The sequence below is a fragment of the Gopherus flavomarginatus genome, chromosome 6 (assembly GCF_025201925.1).
Source record: "Gopherus flavomarginatus isolate rGopFla2 chromosome 6, rGopFla2.mat.asm, whole genome shotgun sequence".
NCBI classification, from domain to species: domain Eukaryota; kingdom Metazoa; phylum Chordata; order Testudines; family Testudinidae; genus Gopherus; species Gopherus flavomarginatus.
The window spans coordinates 64,972,409-64,993,628 of NC_066622.1; the positions used below are offsets into that span (position 1 = coordinate 64,972,409).

Sequence of the window (21,220 nt, forward strand, 5' to 3'; positions counted from 1 at the left end):
CATCCTTTTGACACATTTTGTAAGAGTTTCGTAACATTTCTCCTATGCCTAGTTAATCTGTTATGGTCTTCTGAAAAGTTGATTCCATGTTTAAACAAACAAACAAACAAAAATCAACTTTTACAAAAATATTCAATGAACCAGATTACAGGTATATTTTGTGTAGAGTTCTTTTTATTTTCATGCAAAAATATATGCACACTTAATAAACACCCTTTGATTTTGACTTATTTACAAGATTTATATTCAATCCCTTTATTCTCAACTGATTTTATAACAATTACTTAATATTTTCAATTACATTAATCTTCAAAATGCACAGACAATGTGCAGCAGCAAATGCAGCAAGCCTCAAAAACAAGGTGCTACACCATTGCTTCTACATCAAGAGACAGACAAGTATCTGGGAAAGAGGTTTAATTTTAACACTTATACAGACATACAGCTATACCTAGAGAGAGACAGACAGATCTAAGAAAGCAGCTACATCTGCAGAGGAAGGAAACAGCATGTTACAAGGACAATTCAGGGAAGTCAATTATACATAGAACATTTGACAAACAACATAGAGAACAACTTTGGCATTAATTACCAGGGTACAAAACGCAGCACATTTCAATCTGTCAATGAAATGAAAAATGAAGCTCAGCAGCCTGCATCTGTTTCTTAATACTAGCATCAAAAAAGTATTTGACATTTACCAATTAAAACTAGTAACATATCTGTAATAAAACTGTTTAAATGAAAAGTGGACAAGTAAAAATGAAGAATTACATTGCACTTCTGTAATGTAATGACCAGATAACTCTAAATTCCATTATCAGCTCTATACGTCACCCCACATCTGAGACATTTGTGCCACCTGAAAATTTTTAAATTAAGGAAGCTCAGACTGACAATATTGATCTAACACTACTAAATATTTGCTTTTAGTTTTATACCCTGGTTAGGTATCCATTTCACATTGCCTGATTAACATATAACACTATGCTTATCTCAGCCACTAAGACAAGAACTGAAAAGCATTAGAAATTCCCTGCATGCATTATGTGTAGTGTTAGCAAAAGAGTGAGATGTGGCCCAGTCCATCTGAGGCACAGCAAGTTGCATAACATCATTACCACTTTGCAGAGTCTGTCGTCCTCCGGCCAACACTCCACTAGGTAACATTCCAGTGGGAGTCAAACCCTTGAGTGTCAGCACACTTTCACTCTCCTCCCTATGGTGGAAGAAAAGCAATGACTTTTTTTTTTAAACTATAAAGCCACTTAAATAAGAATTGAAATAAAATAAGGAAACACTTTTGCTATATTTTATCCATGTCAAGATTTAACACAGCTCAAACTTCAAAGGATTAACTATGGGCAAACTTTCCAACCTAGGGAAGAAATTATCCGCTAGATACTAGTCTTTTCCTCTGTCTAGAACTTAACACATATGCAAAATAATTATGGGTCAGACTGCTTTCCCTTTTTTTACATGAGTGGTCTTATTGGCTTTAATTAAACTACCCTTAAGAGTAACTGCTCATCAGTGGGATCAAGTGGCTCAAAGTCTGGCCTAAAGATTCTGTAAATGGGGAGGGGGGGCAGCGAGGGAGAGAGAGAGGGAGGAAGGGAGTCAAGTTTGAAAAATAATACCTATTTGATCTATGTTGTTTTTTGGGCAAAAACACACTTTGGAGTAAAATTGATTATGCCTGAACCCTAGGCAGCTACAGAAGTGTACAGTGTTAAAATCTGTAACAGAATAATCCTGAGCTTCATGACATTTTCCTAACCAGCCCCAATCCCCTTTGTTATACAACTATCATTTCAATATCTGTTCATAAGGTACAGACAGACAGACAGACATCTGTAATTAGGACACAGTGATTAGCTGTTTGATTAAAAAGAGACATGCTCTACTTTTTCTAGGTCTCAAAGGTAACCTTCAAAATAAAAATATTTTCTCTCCAAATACCCCAGCACTAGCAAGCTTTTAGAACAACTTGTGAAGCCAGAATTTTAACTAAGCTATTCCTAATGGATCTGCATGAAGAACACTTCACATCCAGTGGCCTGGATTAGATTTTTCTCTTCCAATATAACAGGGTTACTGAGGAGAGAAAGAATGTGTAATTACCTCAGAACAGAGAAGACTCTTGCCATCTTGCCAATTGCACGTATTTTGTTTCTGATTATTTCTTTTCGTGCTGCAGCTGTACCTACTTTCAATGGAATAAAAAAAAGTCTCAAGCTCATGAAGAGAGGGCCACAATTCTATAAAAATGCATTAATTCAGTACAACTTTGTAAATTCAACAACTCTCCTAAGAGAAGTCCAACACTCAAAACATTTAAGTGTGTGCTGATTATAAAACTGGCCTTGCTCACCTAAAGGGGCCAGTAAAACCAATGCCTCATCCACAAAAAGAAAAAAACCTCAAGTTAATCTAGTTATCATCAAAACTACTGATATTGTAGCTTTCACAACTATCACATTTCATTCTCATGGCTTTTCTATTACTAAATTCTTCACTGACAGCTGAATCAATTAAGCCCTACCAGCACAACATAGCAGCAGCTGATATGTACAAGACACAAAAGGTTACTGTTCTGGTACTGATTCTTTGTCAGACTCTACTAACCAAGGGTAGACAGCCTTTCTGCATAGGCTTCCAAAACAACACACACACAAAGAGACAGACAGAGACATACACACAAAAATTCAAAACAAAACCAAAGAGTTCAGTGTCAGACAGTTGCAGAGTCAGCTGGAATATGTGAGGACTCCTTTACCTCCCAATTCTAGGGACTATCTATTCTCACTTGTAAATTTGCACCACTTGCAGGAATTACCACTACCAAAGGACTGGAATAAATGCTGCATGTTCCACAAAAGAGGGAGACACACTGGTGGGGAAAGATATAAATGTAAACAAAAATTACCAAGGAGGCTTTGTAGTGGAAAAGGAGGACCATCACTGCCTCCTTTTGATCTGCTACAGCGCAGGAGCTCTCTCCTCATCCCTACCATTTATTTTGGTTTAGTTTACTGTAGGCAGAAGGAAGGCCCCACAGATAATTTTTCTCTCTCCTGCTGACCCACAGATGGAGAGATCAGCCAGAGACCAATCAACACCCTTAAAGCTATGGACACTTCAAAAGTCTCCTCTGAATATTCAGTCATCTGGGGAAGAAACCATCCGCACTGCGTACATGGAGATATAGCCATATGTTGCGTTCCAGCAAAGCAAGCCAAAAGGCGGAGGGTGAACTTCGAATGCCAAATTATATACTCCACACCTTCCACAAGCCAAGTGCAATACAATTATTAATCTGAAACACATTCAGCAATATTATTCAGCAATACAATCTTCGAATGACAGAATCTGTACGGACTTCAAATATTTTGTTGACCAAATGATCACACAATCAGAAAATTTTTTCTGAACAAAAAGTGTCTACAGTTTGGGATTTGGGAAAATGTTTGTTAGCTACTAGATTTAAGTTAATAGATCCATTTTCAACTATGATATCAACACCTCTGTAAAACTGCACAGCGTACATATTACTTTTTTCCATCTAAAACTAATTAGAAGATGCTAAACGTACCATACAAACAAGGTTTTGGAACATTTTCTAAACATATTTCATGCACAATTTTGAAGTAAAATGTTCACACTAAAAATCATTATAAAGAACAAGACAAAGTGAATCCTCCCTACACATGCAGGTCCAAAGATAAAATATTAGAAAGAGATTATAGAATTTCATTCTTTTAAAAAGAGGAATGGAAGAAAGGAGAAATATTTTCATGCACAGAAAGACAAATATCTTGGAATAGGACTTCTGATTACACAAATACAAATCTTTATAAATATTTTTAACAGACTGATAGTAAAACAAAAATTCTACACACACACACACACACACACACACACACACACACACACACACACCCCAGTATATAAACGTATTCTGTACTATTAACATTCATACTATGAATCTATGAAGTCATATTTCAAGACATTACTATTCTGTCTGGTCTGTACCTTTTTTATTGACATACGAGAGTTGTACTTCAGATAGAGAGTGCAGGAAAAAAAGAAGTGAACGATGGAGAAAAAAAGTGAGTGAGATAAATTTAAAAAAACCAAGATATTTTATCTGGCAGTACTAATAAAGAATGAATTTGGAAAAGAAAAGTGAAAGAAATGAAAAATTGCTACACTTAAATTAGTTGAATAAAAAGTGGAAAATGTTGGATAAATTTTACAATTCTGATAAGCAAGCAAAATTTGTCAAGTATTTGGAGAATTTATGAAGAGAAGATAGAATAGACCAAGCAAAGAAACTTATAAAGGAGAAGAGATAAAAATATAAAAACAATCAAAATTAGGAAATAGTTCAACTACTGTACTAAAGAGGGAGCACACTCAATAAATGCTCAGGACCTAAGGTTGTATTTTTAATTTTCACATTTCTGGCAACAACATAAATGCCAGAAAAGTTCAGGTAGCTCATACAGATAATCAAAACCTTCAAGACCTGAAAATACAGCTTTTTACTACAGTACAATTTCTTTGTTACTGTTTTTAATATAATAAATAAAGATTAAATTCTGAAGCCCCCAAAACAGAGACAGTGTCAAGAAGGGTTTTTATCCAAGTATAGTATCAAATCAACTCTATTCTTCCGGTAAAGTAAGTTCTAGGAATTTTTGAAGATATTCTGTTGAACAGTACACTAAATAATATTATTTAACAAGATATTATATTACAAATATAAAAATACTATCTAAAGAAAAGAAAAAACCCTAAAGACAATAAAAATTTTTCCAACATATAATACAACTGGTCAAAGTCTCAACCACTACTATAGAAACGTTTCCATGACAATATAATACTTTAGATACAAAGGTGACCTTACCGTCAAATTGATCTTCTCCCTCTGTCATTAATTCATCATCAGAGCAAATGCTCAGAACATTCACCAACATTTCTGTTACTGTGTTGAAAAGAATGATAATGAATTAACTGACTACACACTGCTACATATATTAATTCATATGTGAGGTGTAACAAATTGTCTGCACTTATGTATGTATAGCTGACAAAATTTCACCCCCTAATATGTATTTTTTCAGCTGCTCAGCAATCTACTCTCCCAGACACAGACACTTTTCATAATGTGTATATTCATGGGATGAAACATAAAATATGATCCTAAAGTAACAGCACTGTCCAAAGACAGAGTGCTGGAATAGCATCACAGATTTCCCTCTTTTCCCACATCCATGGTCCAGAATTAGGTCTTTTTAGAAAGGATCTCCTTTCAAAAGTAATGATATTTCTACATTCAAGCAATCTTGAATCTGATGAAAAACCAATAAACTCTAAACTGTATTTGTACAAAAGCTGATCAATTCAGACTAAATTTTGAACAGTTAGCTAGTGTCATTAAAAAAAAAAAAAAAGTGGCTCTAAATGCAGCCTTTGGAGGATGATTTCCAGTCTCCCCGATTAACCATAACATGGTGCAACAGGGAAGGAATGAGAGAGAAAACCAGTGGGGGAAATGGAACCCAACATTTAAAAATATTATTTACATTTGTGACATAGATAAATGCCAACATAATATTTATATCAACTAAAAAATAAACAAACACTACATGCAAAAACGCCTTGCCCTATTAAAAAGCATGATGGCCCACCCCACACCTTTCATGTGCTCGAAAAGAGTGTCCTTAATGCAAAAAGCTGTGAATCTGCTCCAATTAGGTTACTCTTTTAGGAAGGTACCTTGTAATTCCATACAAGTGTATAGATGACAAGAAAAAACTGTGAATCTTTCAAAGTATTTAGTGAAGGCACACAGAGGAGAAAAAAAGTTTAAGCCAGATTTTCCAATAATCTTTAAAGTAAATGGGGAACATTTCACATGAATTTGGAATACCCTATATATTAATAAAATGACAAATCATCTTAGGGATCTCTCTAGCACTTATTACTGTACTATCTAATGGGGCCAAGCTAAATCAAACAATTTCACGATGCTTTGCTGACTACTTAGCAAACAAAGGCTACGTCTACACTGTACAATGCTAGAAGCAGTGCGTAGGGTATGTGTAACTACATTCAGCAGCAAAAATCAGGCTGCACCCACACTGCAGTGTATAGCTACACGTTAGTGAAAGGTGCCTTCCTTCTGCCCTAGCAACAGGGAAACGCTTAGCAGCAGGGAGTTGCTGGAGCCTTTCCCCACTGCCTCCCCTCTACCAGAGCCTTTCCCCTCTGCTGGAATGTTTCTCTGCAGCGGGGAAAATCTCTGGCAGCTCTTTGCTCCTGGAGTCTTAGAGGATACAAAGTAGCGCCTCTCTGTCTTTTTGGCTGTAGGGGCCAAAGAAGTTGGTGACTGCCAAAGGGTGCGGGACATGTCAGCTATCGTTTTGATCAATGGTAGGGCAACTGGAGATGGGCTCGAGTGAGCCAGGATGTCCACTATTGTGTCTACATCCACCTCGACCTCCTTCACCTGGATCAATAGGCTTTGTGCAGCCCTTTTAAGTAGCTGTAGAAGCATTCAGTTGTCCTCTAGGGCCGGTGCCGCTGAAGTTCCCACGAGCGCCTCGTTGGGCGACGAAGAGGAGATCACTTGCAGAGGACCGCCCTCACTACCATCGGCCTCTGCAGGGGTCTGCAGCACACGGTATTCAGGTAGCGTAGTTGGTGCGGATGTAAGATGCGGCACCACGACTGGTACCGGGGTCGACACTGAATGACGAGGTGTGCTGAGCGGCGCCCGTGGCATTGAAGACACGGCCCCCATCGGTGCCGGTGTCTGACTAGGCGGTGCAGGAGTCTGTTGTGGCACACTCCTGTCGGACGGAGGTGCCGGTGGTGGAGGCATCTGCGTTGGAGCCACCGACATTGAAGAAACCGATGCAGACCTGGAGCGCGGACCATGCATCTATCCCAGAGTCTGATGGTAAGCCCAGGGAGTCCATAACGGCCACTGGGAGGGTGGCTGCCACGGCACCAGATAAGGTTGTTGGCTTGTCTGCAAAGCCGATCTCCTGCTCCTTGATCTACTGGAGAGATGGGATTCCACCTCTGTCTCCGAGGCTTCTGAATATGAAGACTGAGGAGAGGAAGTACCCACTGTCGCTGGTGAGTGGTGCCATGAGGCCGGGGAACGCTCCCTTTGCACTGGTACCGCCGGAGCGGGGCAGGGCGGGGCCTGTGGCATCATCATGACTGGCTTGCCCATTGACTGGATCAGGGGTCAGGCCGTCCTGGCAGCTCTTCCCTCCGGAGCGGGGTGCCAGGAGGCTTAATAAGTCTAAGGTTGACTCAAACGCCTCTGGCGTAGAAGGGAGGTGCACATCCTTGCTGAGGTCTGGGGACCTAGATCAGTCTGGACTCGACTGCTCCCGCACGGGGGCAGGAGCCAACGGGACCGTTGGAGGGTGTGGTTGTGGCACAGCTTGTCCCACACTTGTGGATGCTGCCAGCCTTTTAAGGTCCTGGTGGGGGGATCGGCCTCTCACCTGCCTCTTCTTTCTCGCGGGCATTGGAGATGGTGATTGGTGCTGCATGGAGGCTGGTTTTCTACGTCCTGATTCTCTCCAGTGCTGGGACTTAAGAGTTCTCAGACTGAGCCTCCTCTCTTGCTAACGGTGCCAGAGCGCTGCGCACCGTGGAAGAGGCACTGAGTGCCGCGTGCGGCTGCAAGGCCTCCTTCATCAGGAGCACTCTAAGTCTTTGCTCTCTGTCCTTAAGAGTCCTGGGATGGACTTGCAGATAGTGCAGTGGTCTCCTTGGTGGCCTCTCCGAGGCACCTCAAGCAGGAAGAGTGCAGGACATCCTTTAGCATAAACTTCCTGCAGTCTGTGCAGAGTTTAAACCCTGGGGACCTGGGCATGCCCCAGGACAGGACGATGATCACGTTGGGGGCAAGCTCCCCAACAACTATTATCTACAACTAACACTAATGAACTTACGCAAAAACTATCAACTTTCAATAGGGACACTACTAAGCTTGCTGCAAGAGCGAGCAAAGTTACAGCTAGCCGTCACCTGCAGTAAGAAGGAACTGAGGGGCTGTAATTACAATTATAAAATTATAAATTGTAAACTAAAGGAGGTCAGCGGGCCCCTATATAGGGCACCATGGAGGCGCCACTCCAGGGAGTGCCAGGGCTGACTCTATGAACGCTGCTAAGGGAAAATCTTCCAGCTGGCGTGCATGCGGCGCGCACACACCGGCTTGGAATGGACATGAACAATCACTCGAAGAAGAATACAGCATTTTTTACTGTTATTTGCAAAGTGCCTACAATGTGCTTGGCACTGTGTAACATAAGATATATTATAATCTCATACAACAGAAGTCCTTTAAATGACAAGGCCTCATTGTCCATAACTTCCATATTTTGTTCTTGTGAGACAACAGACGTGAACTCCTCCGACAGATTTTAAAAGTAAATTTAAACAACATTACACTTAATAAATATGCAAAATCCTCAGCTAATAATTTAAGGCAAGAGTCAGAGTTAAAAACTGATAAAGAAAGTTTGATTTTCTGCATCAGGGTTTCCCATTATTACATTTTTAAAATATTCAGAGAGCCCAATGTTTACACATTTTATAAAAAGACATTGCCTCACCCGAAAATCCTCTACAATTCAACACAAAGATGTGCTACCACTCCTCATGTAATTTTTTTAAAGTTATCATAAACCTCATTAAATTCTCATACCCTTCTCTGTATATCCTTACACATCAATGATGAGGTATGCATAAGTGACTGCATGTATGGGGAGAGAGACATTTTCTATGCATTATTTAGAAGCACACGAACACTTTGAAATATCCGGATTGGGGAGAGTTTAGCTTTTTTTAAAAAATGCCATTGGTTACATTAAAACAGATGGACAAGCAGCAGGGCTCAAGTATTGCACAACTATTACAGGATCCTTCTCTACAAAGCTGTAACCCAGAATTTGACATTCCTGCATGTTACTCCCGAATGTGGCAGTACTGGAGCTGTCAGCTATTTTGTGTGGTCAGTCACAGCTAGCTGAAAATCAAACATCACGTAGCTAAGAATAATTTTAGGCTCAGGAGCAAGGCCAGGCAGCTCCATGTCTGCAGTTCTGGTAATCAAAATAGAAGGAATGTCTGGACAGCCAACCTTGGTTTTAGGTGCCTGAGACAAATTTTATTGTTGTTATGACTAGAAATGCTTTGATAAGAAATGAGTAGTTTGCTGAAACTAGGAGAATTGGTTATCCATCAGGGCTTACTATGGTGATCCATTAGGAGTCACTATGAGTTATGTGCTTTTTTTAAGTTAGCTATAAAAGATAAGGCAAAAGAATTCATTTGGAAGTAGTCTGAGGACACCAAAACTCCTCAGCAGCTGGAGGGAAGGCGGGCCCTCAGAAGCCTGTTGATTCCTCAAAACCACCTCAGACTTTGATGAATATAAAAGTCTCTACAGTCTGCTCTGAACGAACTGCTATAGCGTGCATGTGTGTGCATGCGCTTGAGACCTAATAAAGAGTAGTTTTAGATAAAAGTACTTGTTTGTATCAAACATTTATCAGATGGAGGAGCTGTGTCCCCACTGATTTATTCCTTGCACTGCCTGGACAGAAACAGTTAAGTTCTCACTCCTCTGGGTTTTGAAAACCCTGGGTAACAAAGCCTGTGAGTAAGAACCCCAAAAGTGATCCTGTTCTGGGTCTCCTGACTGAAGAACGGACAGCCCCAAAAGCAAAATCAGCCAGCCAAAACCAAGTATATGGCTTTTCAAATGTAATATTTAAAAAGATTTTAAATTAAAAATGCTGCTTTAAACAGTGTTTTTTCTATATCAAGAATTCAGAATGATCACTCAACAGTACAATGGAGATAATTTATATTTTGGAATTTTCTCAACTTTAATTATGGTCCGAAATGAAACTCAATTTTACAAGTACATAAAATTTATCTACCTGAATAGAAAGGCAATGGACCATACTGCCTTTGTTTTAATTTAAAATGGATTTTGCCGTAAATTTCTTCCAACTGGCAAAGCCAGATTTAACCTTTGGTTAAAATGTCAAAGTTTGTGCATTTCTGAAAGCCAACAGAAAGAAAATACAAGGGCCTTTACTAAAATGCACTGTGGTTGCAGCAGTAAGCATATGCTGGCTGAACAAAAAAATTCTCGCTTAACAGCAAGCTTCTCTAATTACCAGCCCAAGTAAGCAAAATCAAGTAATATCCCAAATGAACACTGAAAAGTTAAAAATAATCTACATCTTCATGAGCAGCTGCCACCACTATACGTGTCCTACAAACTGTATAAATAAGAATTATACATTTATTGTACTTAATAATCAATTGTCCAAAAGATCACTATATAAACTAATGAGTCTTGACATTTAGATTTCATCACGTAATTACATATGAACAGAAAACTCTTTCCAACACTTATTCTTTCTTTTATTTGAAATCCATAAAGTAATTTGCTACATACACTGAGCATATTTTAAAACAAGCCTAAACTATCCGACTGTAATTTCTCTCAGAAGGTAATATTAATCCAAATCTAGAGTCCTGCGTTTATGCAACTGGTCTCAAGAGTACTTTTCAGATACGTTTGAAGAGCTTTCTACAATCCTTTCACCAAGATACTATAGCATTGTGGAAGTAGAGCAAGAATTGACAGGGATTTGAAGCGGATTTCAATGCATGACAGTCTCTGTTAGCAAGAGTCAGGCTAACCCTAATAACGCGAGTTTTGTAGAAGCGAGGATTGTGTGAGGCGAATGGGAAAGAACTGCGTGAGAAGTTCTTGTGACCTTGTGTTAGATATGGAATGTAGACTATAGTCTAAATAGAAGTGAGAAAAATAAGATAAAGATGACCTATGTATAAACAAAATGCAGCTGTTGCTTATTATTGTATGTAATAAAAAGTATAAATGCTTGCTGTAATTGTTTACCTGTAGAGATACCTACCAAGGAGGGGGAAACCCTGTGTCCTAGTGCACTCTCTCCCGCTATGCAATTGCTTGAGAAATAAAGTATCTGACTTTGCTGCACCCAATCAAAAAGTGAGAACTGAGTTTTTCTCCGACAGCATATATTGGTAGGATTTTAAATAGGACAACCTAATGTTCAACCATGACTGCTTTGCTTTTTACTTAAACCTACCTGGAGCCCAATTGTCCTAAATTTAAAATTACCATCTCTGGAGGGAGGGAGGTAGAACGGGGATATCTATTAAATTGTATTTTAGGAGAACAATTATATATAAATTGCCCTTTATCAAAGGTAAATCTTCTGGGCATTGTAGAATGTTAAAAGAACATCCATCAGAATTAGACAATATTTAAGAATGCTACATCATTAAGATTAGGAAAGTGTAACAAATTATTCTGTAGAGTGGAAACAGTTTTATTGAAACTGTGTGTTGATTCAGAGAGATACTTTAGAAGGAAGGGGATTTTTATTAGACTATGCAGACAAATGCCATCATCTCTTCTAAACCTCTCCATTCCCTCCTCTGCTCCATCAGACAAAAATCAAGCTACCTCATCCAAAAGCAGGGGGAACAGAGAACCCACAGCTGTAGACTACCTCATGTCCCAGATCACCATCCTTTATGGACATGTTACAGCACTTTCACATGGGGAGTTATAAAACCTTGCAAAAGGTCTTTTGGGGCAAGTGTTCACAAGTCTGCACCCTACTGAGACAACCAAAGGAGTAGGTGGCAATGATTAACATAGTTCCTTAAGAGAAATCATACACTTAATTTCTCTCATGTAAATATAAACCTGCAACACCCACACAAAACACAAAGACTTTATGCAGTTTGCTTGTACAGCATAGTTTCTACCTTTTTCTCCAACAAATGGCAATGACCACGTAAAGACATCCATAAAATTTGGTAACCAATAAGGATGCGGAGAACAATTGAACTGTCGAATATTCATCACATTATTTTCATATTTTAACACAGCAGCTGCAAAACAACATTTAGAAATTAAGGCAAGAATTTTTATCCTTAACACTAAGTATAATAAAAACAAAATCATCAGGGAGATTCAATTATCTTTTCCCACTTTTACAGTTATATTACACCTTATGTAAAAATACATGCAAGAGACACTCTATGATCCTTTACTCATGATTACAGTGGAACATATTTCGAACAGAGCTTTGTTATATGAGAAATCACTTTATGTTGCAATTTAAAAGAGGTACGTTTTAAGGAGAATACAAAATTGCACTGACACTTAACTTAACAATGGACACAGAGAGGAAAAACTACTAAAAGTGCCATTGCAGGTATTGTCACAAACATCCAACTCAAAACAACAGTATAACTGGCTCCAGATTTTTTATTATCCCACATTTTAATCAACAGACTACTGGCTACACACTCACAATCAAATTTCAGTTTCTTTTCATCACCTTCAAAGCTTTGCCTACAGGGCCGGCTTTAGGCCGATTCAGCCGATTCTCCGGAATCAGGCCCCGCGCCCCTAGGAGGGCCCTGCAACGTCCCGAAGGAGCTGCCGCCGAAGTCCTGCCACTGTCTTCAGCGGCAGCTCAATTGCTGGCGCGGAGGAGGGTCCCTCCACTGAAATGCCGCCAAAGGCATCAGCAGCCGATTGAGTTGCCGCCAAAGTCCCGGCACTGTCATAGTCGGCAGCTCAATCGTTGCTGCTGTCTTCAGCGGCGGGACCTTCCTCCGCAGTAGTGACAGAGCTGCCGCTGCAGACAGCAGTGGGACTTCGGCGGCAGCTTCTTCCAATCGGGCCCCGCAATGCCTAAAGCCAACCCTGTTTGCCTAACTCTGTCCCCTCCTTACTTACAATGCCTTGTCAAGTCTCAGGCTGCTCTCCACCTGCCTCCAACTTTGTCCCGCTGTTTTAGCTTCTCCCACAATAATTTCCATGCCTCCTTCCACACAGCCCCCTATATATGGTACTACATCCCACAGCTCATCTGCATGGTCTCTTCCCTGTCCACATTTAAAAGCTTATTTCTGTGGCTTGCCGCAAATTGAGCTGACTTGTATAAAAATTGCCTACTACTGTTCCTCGGCCCCTAACCTCTATTTCTCAGCTTGTATTTACATTGTGAACTGCTCAGAGCACAGAGCATCCCAGCCTGTTTAGAAATCACTCAGTGAGTGTAAGAGTCTGTATGAGAGGGTTACTCACTTTATACAGTAAATGAAGTTCTTCAAGATGTGTTCTCCTGTGGGTGCTCCATTTCAGGTATCAGAGATTTACAGCAGCAGTGTCCGTGCAGGTCATACGTGCGCAGTAGATGTCTCATAGTGCTGCTGGTGCTTTATCTAGTGTGCGCACAGCCCAATCCCTCCAGTTCCTTCTCTACTGTAAAATCCTTACTGCCAACTCCAAAGTAGAGGGGAAGAGGATGGGTAGTGGAGCACGCACAGGGGAACATATCTCGAAGAACCTCAGATACTGCACAAGGTGTGTACCCTTCTCTTCTTTGAGTGATGTCCCTGTGGGTGCTCCACTTCAGGTGACTGTAGAGCAGTGCCCCTCAGAGGTTAGGAGGGACTTTGGGTTCGCCTGTATTGTAGAGGCGAGTACAGTTAGGCCAATTATGGCATCAGGCCTTGAATGATTGCATAATGATCAGTAAATGTATGGGCAGAGGCCCAGGTAGCTGCTCTATATATGTCTATTATAGGCACATTGTTTAGAAATGCTATGGAGGTCGATATAGAGTGTGTGGAATGGGATCTGATGTCCTTTGGAGGTTCTGTATTGTGTGTTTGGGTAACACTGTTGAATACAGGTGGGGATCCATTTAGATAGTGTCTAAGGCCTTGGCTACACTGGCACTTTACAGCGCTGCAACTTTCGCGCTCAGGGGTGTGAAAAAACACCCTCCTGAGCGCTGCAAGATACAGCGCTGTAAAGCCTCAGTGTAATCAGTGCCGCAGTGCTGGGAGCGCGGCTCCCAGCGCTGCAAGCTACACTCATAGAGGATGTGGTTTACGTGCAGCACTGGGAGAGCTCTCTCCCAGCGCTCGTGCTCCGACCACACTCACACTTCAAAGCGCTGCCGCGGCAGCGCTTTGAAATTTCAAGTGTAGCCATACCCTAAGTGGATATAACACTTATTTTTGAATGTTCGGTCATGGACACAAAGTCTAGGGGACTTTCGGAAAGGCTTTGTTCTATCTAACTAGAATGCTAAGGTGTGTCTAACATCTAATATATGCACAATGGTTTCGTTTGGATTCCTGTGTGGTTTATGGTAAACCATGGGAAGGTGAATTGGTTGGTTTATATGAAAGGGTGATGATATTTTTGGTAGGAACTTTGGGTGGGGTCATAACGTGATCTTGTCCTTGAAGAATATTGTGTAGGGAGGATCGGCCAAAAGGGCCCCTATCTCACTTACTCATCTGGCGTAAGTGATAGCAACCAAAATATGCCACTTTCATGAACAGATGCTGTAAGGAACAGGTGGCTAAAGGTTTAAATGGTGGCCTGGTGATGCACTTCAATACCAAGTTTCGATCCAATGCTGGAGTGGGTTGGTGAATCTCTGGGTAAAAGTTCTGTAGACCAGTGAGAAAGCATTTAATAATTGGTTGAATGCTGTAATGGCCATGAGATGCACTTTGACCGAGTTTGTTGCAAGACCCAAGCGTTTCAACTCCAACATGTAGTCCAGCACTAGCAGTAGTGGTGCTGTAGTGGCAGTCAACTGTTTTTCTTGACATCATGAGGAGAATCTTTTCAATTTTTAAGGGTAAGTTTTACGGCATAGCTGATCTCCTGCTGTTTAGTAATATGTGTTTGACTTGTTTCAAACAAGCTAACTCACCATAATGGAACCATGCTTTCAGGTGGAGTTTCGCCAGATTTGAGTGAACAGTGTAACTGTTGTTCTGTGACAGAAGGTCTATCCGAAGAAGGAGCACTCGTGGGGCGATATCACCATGTGCATTGGGTAAGGATAAGAACATGGCCTGTCTGGCCCATGTCAGGACTATCCGGGTGACTGTAGCCTTTTGTATTCGTATCTTGTGTATTACTTGTGTGATCAAAGGGATCGGTGGGAATGCATACATGAGTGTTGCATCCCATGAGATGAGGAAGGCATCGCCCAGTGATCGGGATCCCATTTCTGCTCTCGAGCAAAATAATGGCCATTTGTGGTTTGTTGGGGATGCAAACAAGCTGATGGGGGGAATCACTGGAAAACAGATTGCAGGACTACATTGTTCATTTTCCATTCGTGCTCCCATGAGAAATGTCTGCTTAATGTGTCTGTTGTCGAACTCTGGAAGGTAGGAGGTTAAGATGTTTATTTTGTGGTGAATGCACCAGTTCCACAGTTTCATGGCTTCGGCGCTTAGTGAGTGTGATCGGGCTCTTCCTTGGCAATTGATGCAAAACATGCAAGCAATGTTGTCAGTTATTATGCAAATTGATTTGTTCTTTATCAGTGACAGGAAATGTCTGCAGGCATTGTGTACCGCGCATAGCTCGAGTAGACTGATGTGTAAGCAGGTCTTCTCGGCAGACCATTTGCCTTGAAATGTGTGTTGGTTCATGTGGGAGACCCAGCCTATCAGTGATGTATCTGTGATAATTATCATTGGGGGAGGGTCCTACTGAAAGGGGATGCCCACGCATACAATTTCTAGTCTTGTCCACCAGTGTGGAGAATCCAAGACTTTTGGCGGTACTGTTGGTCGTTCATGCAGGCTGTGCTTGCTGGGTATGTATATTGAGTTCAATCAGCTCTATAGGCAGCGCGTATATAGTCTTGAGTGTCCTACCACAAATGTTATGGCTGCTATGTGACCTAACATTTGCAGTCCCATATGTGCGAGTTTTGGGGGGCTGCTGCTGATTATCGATATAAGGTTGGTCATTGTTGTGAATCTCCTAAGAGGCAACGATGCTTTGGCCTCTATGGCGTCGAGGTGTGCCTCCAATGAATTCCAGTTGTTGTACAAGAATGAGGGTTGATTTGTGTTCATTTATCTGCAACCCTAGATTCCTGAAGCGTGGAGCTGTCTTCTGGACGATTTATATTGCTTATTATTGGAGTCGAGCTCTTGAGGAAACAATTATCTAAGTATAGGAAAATCATTTTCCCTCATTTGTGTAAATGTGCTGCTACTATCGCAAGGGTTTTCAAAAAAACACATCTCTTTGTGTGGTGGAGAGGTTGAACGGTAGTGCTCTGTATTGGAAGTGATAGTTTTCCACTGTGAATTGCAGGAATCTTCTGTGAATGGGTTGTATGGCAATATGAAAATAATCATCTTGAAGGTCAAGGGCTGAAAACCTGTCCCCCTTTTGCTGCACTGGTAGTATCGTGCCCAATGTGATCATCTTGAATTTTTGGGTTCGTACAAACTTGTTGAGTTTTGCGAGGTCTAAGATGGACCTCCATCACCTGTTCTTCTGAGTCAAGAAAGTAATGGGAGTAAAATTCCTTCCTCTGTGTTGTGAGGGACCTGTTCTATGGCACCCAGCTGTAGAAGATGATCTATTTCTTGTCGTAGCAGGTGCTCCTGAGAAGAATCCCTGAAGAGGGAGGGGGAGGGGAGTAAGGTAGGTGGGCGGGAAGTAAAAGGGAATGGTATAGCAGTCAGAGCTGATAATTTTTGTGATTGCTTGACTAGCATGGGTGGTGCCATTCTGGATTTTCCCATTGGTGCTGACTGCACCATTGGTGCAGGAAGTGGAGGCATGGTTCCTGGGAACAGTCTCAGCACAGTGTCCCTCGCCAGTGAGGTCGGTGCCATGGAGGAGACATGTCTATTTTTATGCCTCAACTCTGTCTTCTTGTGGTGGGGCTTGGCAGAGGTCCCAATACGGGCAGTGCCAGAGGTACCCAGAGCATCAAAGGTGCTCAGCCTTGTGGTTGTTGGCATCGGAGTAGCGACCTGGCAGGAGACTGCCTTTTTTTCCTGTGGTACTCTCTGCAGCGAAGTTGGTGTTCTCTTCCTCAATCTTTTAGAGGATGGCAAGTCCTCTTTTGCTGAAGTTGAGGTGCCTGGAAAGGAGGAGGTCTGTTCTTCTGCTTCCGTTTGGAGAGATTTCCCCATTAAGATCAGTTTCAAGCGGTGATCCCGGTTGCGCCTGACTCTCACTTTTAAATTATTATGGTGCTGCACTTTTGTGGGATGTGCGCCTCACCGAGACATTGGACACATAATGAGTGTCCATCAGAAACTGGCATCGCTTCATGACATAAGCAGCATCTTTTGAACCCTGGGGAGCCAGGCAGCATTCAACAGTTGAATGTTCCCTGCTGTGAAGAAACTATGGGGAAGGGGAAACCAGGAGAAAACCTTTTTCTTTTCTTTTTTTTAAAAACTACTAGCTATCTAAGCGAAACTAATTATTATAAAAAACTTGCTGTCTATCTGAATTATACTATTTCTAATTTTTTTTGTGAAGAACTGTGAACACTGCCACAGAGCTCCGTCTCAGGTCGAGGACGGTTGGGAAAGAACTGGAGGGATCGGGTCGTGCGCACGCTAAATGAGTTGCCAACAGCACTGCAAGACATCTACTGAGTAAGTGTGGACACTGCTACCATAAATCTCCGACTGATGGCTCCAGGACACACCAATACCTGAAGTGTAGCAGCCACAAAGACATCGCTCAAAGAAGAACCTTATGTTCAATATTTTTACAAAACTATAATGGATTTTATACGAAGTATGCCTTATGAGGTATCATTTGAAAACTCAATTTGCTGATCATTATTGTCCTGGTAAAATGTGTGCGGCAACACTGTATATAAAGTTATAAACCTGCTATTGAGACATATTCCAAGTTTAGAAATCAGGCACAAACTGGCTTCTCAAAAACAAAAGACAAACTGATGCCTCAGCCAGATGTCAAAAGAATCAAATGGACTATCACCTGGTTAAGTGGCCATTCTTTAGCAGGAAAAAGCATGAGAGTGAGAAATTTACAACTTGGCAAAGAAACAGTTGGAAGTTCCCATCCCACAGACTGTCTCCTGAATCCCAGCTGGAGATAATTCTCAAAGAGGAAGAAAAGATAAAAATGGGGAATAGATGCCCCAAATCATCTCTCCATTTCTATGCATGGCATCAACAACAGTTTAAGAATAAAATCAGCATCATCGGACTGGGGAAGGATCCTGGCTGAAAGATTCAACCAGTAAAACTGCTAGAACATACGATGAGAGAGAACTTTATGCTTTGAATTCACTTGGCCTGTTAAATTAGGTATCAGTTACATTTTACCTTTTATTTACTTGTAACCAATTATGACTTTTATGCTTCATTATTTGCAGTCACTTAAAACCTATCTTTCTGTAGTTAATGAATTTGTTTTATTGTTTTATCTAAACCAGTGTGTGTTTGGATTGAAGGGTTTGGGAAACTTCATTTGAGGTAACATTTGTGCAGATCATTTTTTATTAATGAAATGACAGACTTTATATGATCTTGTATTGTCCAGGAGAGGCTGGGCGGGCGGTACAAGACGCACCCCTCTGGGGGAAAATCTGGGACTGGGAGTTTGCTGGTGTTGCCCTGCTGCATAATTCATGGGTGGCTGGCTATAGCACTCATATAATATAGCTGCGAGTGATTTACATGCTGGAGGTTGGGTGTAGGCAAAGCAGGAGTGGTTGCTCTCATAGCAAAGCAGTATAAAAGGCACCCCAGGTTGGAGAATTGAGGGGATGGAGCTGTCAGTCAGTGCAGATTGCACCCTGGGTAATGTCACAGAGGGTATTTCTAAAAATAAAAAGCACACTTTGTTTTATCATTTCTGGATGTCATCATTATGAGAGATCATCAGTTCATTTTACACATTCAAGTAATTATGCCCATATGTGTTTTAAATATTGTATTAGTTTGACTTAAAAGGCTTGGATTTTTTTCACTCTACCAGTAACACCATACAAAACTGACTTTGCATGGTGATTTTCTATGGTGTTACTGTTAGACTTTTTTTTTTTTTTTGGAAAGAAGTTTTAATTTAATATAGCACTAAATTCTTACCTAGCACTAATTCCTTAGCACTAAATTCTTACCTTTATTATTGTAGACGTCCAAGTAATTAGGTGCCGAAAAAATTGTTATTAATGATGGGAACCCTGTAGTTTGGCTTTTTCTGTACATTCTATAGCTGTAAAACAAACAGCTTAATTTGCATCAGAAAGTAATAAATGATTATTTTGTATTGTTGAATAATTTCTGTAAGGACATAAAACACTTACCCTGCATCTTGTGCTTCATGAGCTCTAATTATCGACAACAAATTATTATTTTGCAAAAATTCACAAACTGCTGGATAGCTGTGAAATGAAAACTACTATGAGTAAAATATTTATTTTTTTAGTAAAGTGTAACTCTTAGTACTAAAATGTCAATTAAATCCTAGATTTCTTTTTACCTATAAAAATAAGAGCATCCTCTGACTGTATTCTGACTGAAGTGTTCTTGTGATTTTTCATTTCCAAAATCTTCTGAGGGATCTGACCATAATAAGTCACACATTGGTCCAAATGCAGGAGGCTCTTTGAATCTATCTAGCTGTTTAAAAAACAAACACAAAGTTGATTTAAATATTATATTGGTCAGTTTTGCTTGTCACCTGTACAGTATACACATCAACCAATGCCAAAGCATTACAAAGTAAATGCTACCCACCACATGAGAGGGGTAAGCTCTATAGAAGCATGTTTCCTCTTCTCTATAAGGCAGATGCATGCCAAAAAAACAAGAGGAAGATTTGAACATACAATTGAGAACAATGAAGATAACTGTCAGAAGAGGCGAGGGATCCTCCAGACTGACGGATGTGTATGTTATGAGTACCTAAATTTAAAGAGAAGGAACAAAATTGTCCTTTTCTCAGGCACACTACATCTACCAATTTGAAGACACCACTGGGAATTAGTAAGCAGTAGCAGCACAGAAAGAGTGGAATAAAAGGGAATTAAGAAGAACTACCAGTTAACACGACCAGACAACCAAATACAGCATCTGAAGAAAAATATCCACATTGGACAGTTTAATAAAGGAAAGAAGAGATGACCACCTAGGATCTCTGCAGATTTTTTTTTTCATACAAAGCTTTATTGCTCCGCCATAACATTGCTGTGGACCTCATGGAATGGGCCGTGACCATTTTTGGAGAAGGCTTCTTAGCTTTTCTTTAAGACGCTTCAGAGATGTCCTTTCTGACCCATTTGGAAACACTTAATTTAGTGGCTCTGTTACATTTCCAGTGACCACAGTGAAAAGTTACAGGACTAACTATATTAGCTATCAGGAAGAGAAGCCTATTATCCCCTGTGAACCAGACACTGAAGGAGGATGGATGCACAACACAATGAAACAATGGTTATGTGTAAGACTAAGATTTAGTCATGGGCATTTTTAGTAAAAGTCATGGATAGCTCACAGGCAATAAACAAAAATTCACAGCCCTGTGAGTTGTCCATGACTTGTACTATATACTCCTGACTAAATCTTTGGTGTTCTGGGAGGTTCCAGGGAATGCAGCTGGCTGCTCTGGAAGAGGGCCTCTGGGGCACCCGCTGGTGCTGGGGGGCCAGCCGAGGACAGCTGCTGGGTGGAGACAGCCCCGCCAGCCCAGGACTGTGGCAGCCGCAGCTGGTGGGAGGCAGCCCCATCGGCCCAGGACTGCAGCAGTTGCAGCTGGCGGGAGGCAGGACTGCAGCAGGCAGCCCTGGACCGCGACTGGAGGGAGGGGCAGCCAGAGACTCCTTCCACTGCTGGCGGGGGGCAGCCGGGAACCGCTGCTGTTGGAGGGGGGTTGCAGCTGGTCCCCGGGCCGCCTGAGCTGCTTGGGCAGCCCTGGAGTCAGTCGCAACTGCCAGCTGCAGAAGTCACTGAGGTCCTCGAAAGTCACGGAATCGCTGACTTCTGTGACAGATTCACAGCCTTAGTTATGTATACACAAGTAGCCCCATAGTAGACAGCATAGAAAAGGACAAAGATGTGGCAGGTTCTCAGAGGCAGTGGTGCTAAGTGGATGGTACTTATCTCTGCTATATTAGAGAGCTGGGTTCTAGTCTCACCTTGTGTAACATCTTAGAGGGGGTATGAGGAAGTGCTTAACAACAACAGTTGTAAAGAGTACAATATTGTAAACATCAATCAGCAAAAAAGTGAGTTTAGAACTCATTTTCTCCTAGTTCCTAGTCAT

The 21,220-nt window shown here is 41.2% G+C and overlaps 1 protein-coding gene across 14 annotated transcripts in view; it reads right to left on the bottom strand.

The window, feature by feature from the left end:
- The window catches only part of PPP3CB (protein phosphatase 3 catalytic subunit beta), a 121,883-nt gene that overhangs the window by 58,644 nt on the left and 42,019 nt on the right, over nt 1-21,220 (bottom strand). For 10 of the 14 annotated variants that reach the window (XM_050960197.1, XM_050960186.1, XM_050960194.1 and 7 more), the window contains exons 6-12: nt 19,439-19,578; nt 19,263-19,340; nt 19,077-19,171; nt 11,878-12,003; nt 4,913-4,990; nt 2,125-2,209; nt 1,122-1,219 (exon numbers count right to left, since the gene is read on the bottom strand). In XM_050960197.1, coding sequence (XP_050816154.1) covers nt 1,122-1,219; nt 2,125-2,209; nt 4,913-4,990; nt 11,878-12,003; nt 19,077-19,171; nt 19,263-19,340; nt 19,439-19,578 — 700 coding nt within the window. Of the gene's footprint in view, nt 1-131; nt 1,220-2,124; nt 2,210-4,912; nt 4,991-11,877; nt 12,004-19,076; nt 19,172-19,262; nt 19,341-19,438; nt 19,579-21,220 lie in introns of those variants that run through there. The other 4 variants (XM_050960189.1, XM_050960187.1, XM_050960192.1 and 1 more) reach the window with 3 other exon arrangements.